General features: G+C 44.6%; 1 protein-coding gene across 3 annotated transcripts in view; it reads left to right on the top strand.

Annotated features, from left to right (window-relative positions):
* Positions 1–436: 436 nt before the first annotated feature.
* The window catches only part of ZEB2 (zinc finger E-box binding homeobox 2), a 126,779-nt gene continuing 122,216 nt past the window's right edge, over positions 437–4,999 (top strand). For 2 of the 3 annotated variants that reach the window (XM_032774489.2, XM_032774492.2), the window contains exons 1-2: positions 437–527; positions 2,802–2,939. In XM_032774489.2, coding sequence (XP_032630380.1) covers positions 2,867–2,939 — 73 coding nt within the window. In that variant the 5' untranslated portion in view covers positions 437–527; positions 2,802–2,866. Of the gene's footprint in view, positions 528–2,547; positions 2,678–2,801; positions 2,940–4,999 lie in introns of those variants that run through there. The other variant, XM_032774490.2, reaches the window with a different exon arrangement.

Here is a 4,999-nt window from a genome sequence, read left to right on the forward strand (position 1 = left end):
TTGCGGGGGGGGGGAGGGAGGAGGGAGGAAAGGGAGCGAGGGTCGGAGAGAGGGAGGAGGGAGACAGAGCGGGAGGGAGGTGGAATTTCATTTCTTCCACTAAAGCGTTTGCGGAGACTTCAAGGTATAATCTATCCCAGATCCTTTCCCAGAGAGAAACTTGGCGATCACGTTTCCACATGATGCTCACGTTTGGTGCTCTTCAATTATCCCTCCCCACAAAGATAGGTGGCGTGTGTTTCAGGGTCTCTCCTCTCTCTCCTACAGAAAAGAAAAAGAAAAAAATGTCATTAGAAGAGGCGTAACACGTCAGTCCGTCCCCAGGTTTGTGTTTCCTGGAGTGGCAGAAAGAGATCAGTCCTAACCTGCCCAGCAGGAATAACGGTCCTTCCGACAACTCTTTGCAAGGCTTTTTACAAATTCTCCAGGAGCTGCATCTCTCTTCACCTTTTCTCCTCCACTTCGCGGCTTCTTCATGCTTTTTCTTCTCACCATTTCTGGCCAAAACTACAAACAAGACTTCGCAGGTAGGTTCTGAATTTAAACATTTCTTTCTTTCTTGTCTCCCCCTCCCCTTTGCTCTGCACCGTCTCATTTTCCCCCTTTTTCTTTTCTTTTTTTTATTTCGAGTGTGGTGGCTTATTCAGCTTGTTTATAGTTGGGGAACCTCATTTTGAACTGAAATGTAGTCACTTGGCACCAGTTTCAGGAGGGCTTGGTTCTTTTATGGCGAACCGTTCTCTGCTGTTATTCACCCCCCCCCTGCCCCTCGTACCTGTCCAGCCAGGTAGTAAAGGTGTCTTTTGCAATTATGACAGTAAAAGTTTTAGTGCAAGGAAAATAATCCATTCTTTCAAACAACCTCACTGCTCTTGTATTTTAAGATTCACATAGGATCATCTTAAAGTTTGCATGTACCTGTTAGTGATTTGCACGCACTGTGCATGCACAAGAAGCACGGTTGTACAGTATTTTAGCTCCAGTCTGCTTTTAGAAGTCCCAGCAAAGATGTGTTTCTCCAGACTGAAAGTTTGCTGTTTTGTCTGCCTAGTAAGTTTCATTTCTTTATTTTATTTTGTGAGGCTGGGTGAAGTAACACCTCAGGTTCTGGGATCCCAAAGAAAGAAGTGAAAGTAGTGACTGGAACTTAAAAGTCGTTTACAAAAAATAGTCAATCCAGCTGGGAAGAAAACCGTTCTCAAGAACCCAAGATTGAAAATTATTGGCAACTTTTCTTGTTAATGCTAAGGAGCAGGGCAGATATTGAAATACATTTAGAACAATTCGCCATTGGTCGTTTTGCATTATTACGCCAATTGTCGAAGAAGGCTCACAGGTCCAGGCTTTTATGAATTTGTTTATCTCATACGTACTTTCATATATCCTGTGCTTGGTCTGTAATGATGATGTAGAGATTACAAGATGCAGAACAAGAAATAACCAGCAAATATAAAGTTTTTGCACGTATTCTCTCAATCTCTCCCTCTCCCACACACATGCATCCATGCCCATAAAACTACCAGTTTACTTTCTCAACATGGATTCATTTGCTGTAGTCTGCAAGTAAACATACTGACCTTGTACAAACAATCTGCATATTCACATACACTTACCTGCACATGGATTTTTAAAGCAACCCTGTTTTAGAAACAAAAGCCTAAGAAAGGCGAATTCAGAGCAAATAAGACACAAGAGAGCAGCACACTTAACTGATCCATCCTGATATAAATCATTACTAAAGTTAAAATGGAAAAATCGTAACTAAATCCACTTTGTTACAAAATGTGTTGAGACAGGTCATCAGCTTCTCGGTTTTGTGTAAAGCTTTATAGCAGAGGAGTAGACAATAGATGCTGAGGCTAGGGTGGATTTTGTTCAGAAGAGCAAGGGTTAATTGTCCTTGTTTTACAGTTTGCATCTGTTACATCTTTTATAGCCCCCTGTTTAAACTAATCCTCAAGTCAAAGCATCTTTAAAGCTACAGCATCTTCTTCAAGATAGACTTAGTTTCAGGAACCTTATATCAAGCAAACCAAGTGCTTCCTCACTCCAGTTTTGACAGATTCAGTCTCAAATAAAGCCTGCATGTGTAGACAGATATAGGTACGAAAGTTTACAAGTCGAAAAGGATATGATCATTTAGAAAGCCTGAAAACACTGACAGCAGTAGTTTTGATTTCTGTTTCTTTTCTCCTGCGGGGGGGCGGAAGACAGGCTGAAGCTTTGTTTAATGGGCAGGGGGAAACCCTACAATGAATATTGTCAAACCGACTAAAAAGGTGTCAGAGGTTTATAATACTTCTCATTGTTGAGGGGGAGGGGTAGAAGTGAGGTCTCAATCCTGCGCCTTACCCCACAGGGGAGGGGGAGAGCGAGCGAGCTCTGTGCGCTAACAGAAATACAAATAAAGGCAAAGATAACATTTCATGGGAGAACAAGTCGCAATGTCAGACTAAAGTACTTTTAGGAGGAAATGGTCCGCCTCGCATTGAGTCAAACAGCCTACTGTACGAGCTTGTGCATTCCCTCATACGGTCATGAGTTATGACTCATTTTGAAGATGTAATTCTTGTCTCTCTGATCTCCTTTGCTGTGCAATACAAAAAAAAAATAAAAACCTGGCCGGCTGGGAAGGAAGGGGGTCAATTTAATCTCTGCTCCGACCTCCCCCAGCACGGCAAGTCTTTGTGTGTGTGTGGATGGGTTCCTTTTTGGGGGAATATTTGGGTTCCCTTTGGCGCCCTGCATTTAAATGGGATATACCAATGCCCACATTGTTGCTGTGTTTGGTTGTTACATAGAGTCTGCGTGCTGCTGAATCAGGGAGTCGAGTCCATGCGAACTGCCATCTGATCCACTCTTATCAATGAAGCAGCAGATCATGGCGGATGGCCCCAGGTATAAGAGGCGAAAACAAGCCAATCCAAGAAGGAAAAACGGTAAGAAAACCCCGAATCAAACTTTTCCTTTAGACTCCACTAGAGAGATAGAGGGGGAGAGCGAGAAAATACCACCCAGCAGCAACCGCAGCAGCCCGGGGTTTGCTGGCGATCGCTTTCTATGTGGCGGAGGAGAGATCCGCCTGTTGTATATCTCTGGAGGGGAGAGAGAGTTCAAGGGAGTCCCAGGGAAAGTGAGTGTCAAAGAAACCGGAGGATCCCAGCTCTTTTCTCCGGGCGCATCTAACCGAGCGCTCCTTATCCCCCTTACCTCCCCCGCCCCCCCCCCCGGACGGCTTTGGAGAAGTCCGAGCAAGTGGGCAGAGTCCCAGATCTTGGGCTTCTGTAGTTTGAGTTCTGCAGAATCACTGGGCGGTTTGGAAAGAAAAGCCAGAGACTGAGCGATAGCCCCATGCAGACTGTGTGGCTTAGAAAGGCTGAAACTTTCTTGCCTGGGTCCCTGCTCGAACTAACGGTCCTGGGCTCCGTGTCTCTTGCTCCTGGCTTCTCACAGCCCCCCAGGACCCGCTGGAGTCTCTCTCTCTCTCTCCTGCTTTTTTTCCCTTTGACCGCTGCCTGCAGTGGCAGAATTACTTCCCAGACATGTAAGTCTCACACAGACCAAAGCCACTTTCCGGCCAGTTTTCATGTTGGCAGAACCACCTAAGCCATGGACTCTAGTGTCAGGGGGAAGAGAGAGACGAGAGGAGGCGGAGAGGTATTTTCAATAGTTCCACTAAAGGGAGGGGGAACCACGGAAAAACCATATTCCCTGGGAAAAAGGCACCGTGAGAATCCTGAGCCACATTGGCAGGGAGTTATTTACTTTTTAAAAATTGTTACAGACTCGAAAATGAAAGTTCCTTCTCCTTAATCATTAAGAAAAGAATGAGTTTGTTGCCCAATTGCCCATAGTTACCCTCTCCCCGGTCTCTGCAGGCGACTGAGAGGTTGGGTTCAATGGGACGGGGTGTTCTGGTCTGATCTCACATTTGGCAGCTCTTCCCTGGTGTGGGTCTCTGTCCCTCCCTAGTTTCTTCTTTTCTTCGTTGGTTTGGAAGTCTGCCCCCTCTCCCAGCCACCCTGGAGCCCCTGAATGGACATCTCAGCCCCACTTTCAACAACTTTCCTCTAGAGATCAGGAGGAATGAAGATATTTGTGTGAACCTGAACCTATTTGCTTATAGCTGAGCTACTTCATTTAAGTGGAGAGGTGGAGTGGGGGTGGAAGGAGAAAAAACACAAAGACAAGAGAATGTTGATTAGAAACAAATGATCCTTTCTCTCCCCCCTCCCGCCCCCTTCCTCTCTCTAGGTTGCGAGTGTGTGTGTGTGTGTGTGTGTGTATGTGTGTCTTTTTCTTGTTGTGGTGGAGGTGTCGAGCCATATGGGGGAGTGATAGAGGAATTTTAGTCAGAAACTGTTCTTTATGTTACCCTTTGTGTTGTCTTTGATCTATTTGCTTGGCTTAGTATTACAAAAAAAAACCCCAACTAAAATAATATATTCCAAGCAGCTTCCCAATGATCCGTTCCTTGTTATCTTTTCTTAAAGTCTCTCCCCCCCCCACCGCATACACACCCCCCGCCTTTACTCCTGTGTCTGTCATTATTTAAGGTGGTCCTCACATAGGAGACTTCCCCTTCCCCTCATCGCTCGGTAATTTAGGAGACATTAAAATTACACGTAATGTTTCCTTCTCCTCTCTTGTGTTTCCTCTGTTCTTTTTATTAAATGTTGGTTATTGATTTTCTAAAATCAATGTCTGTTGTGGGTTTTTTTTTCCCTTACAAGTATCTAGAGCACGTTGCTGATCTACTGAATAACAAAAGCTTTGTGTCAAGTAGCCTTTTTTTTCTTATGTTAAATAGTCATTTTTGAGAGGATAGAGAATTAGGTTTAAAGCGGGGCATCCAGAAGTGCTCTTTTGCACTAAAGAATGTCCTGTTTGTTGGTTTAGCCTTCTCGGGTCTCTTCATACAACATTATTAGTTTAGAGCATTAAACATCCTCACATGTTCTGTGATGAGTGTGTGTACCGATGTGTTTCATGTTTTCGC

This window comes from Chelonoidis abingdonii, chromosome 10 (assembly GCF_003597395.2).
Source record: "Chelonoidis abingdonii isolate Lonesome George chromosome 10, CheloAbing_2.0, whole genome shotgun sequence".
Classification (NCBI taxonomy): Eukaryota; Metazoa; Chordata; order Testudines; family Testudinidae; genus Chelonoidis; species Chelonoidis abingdonii.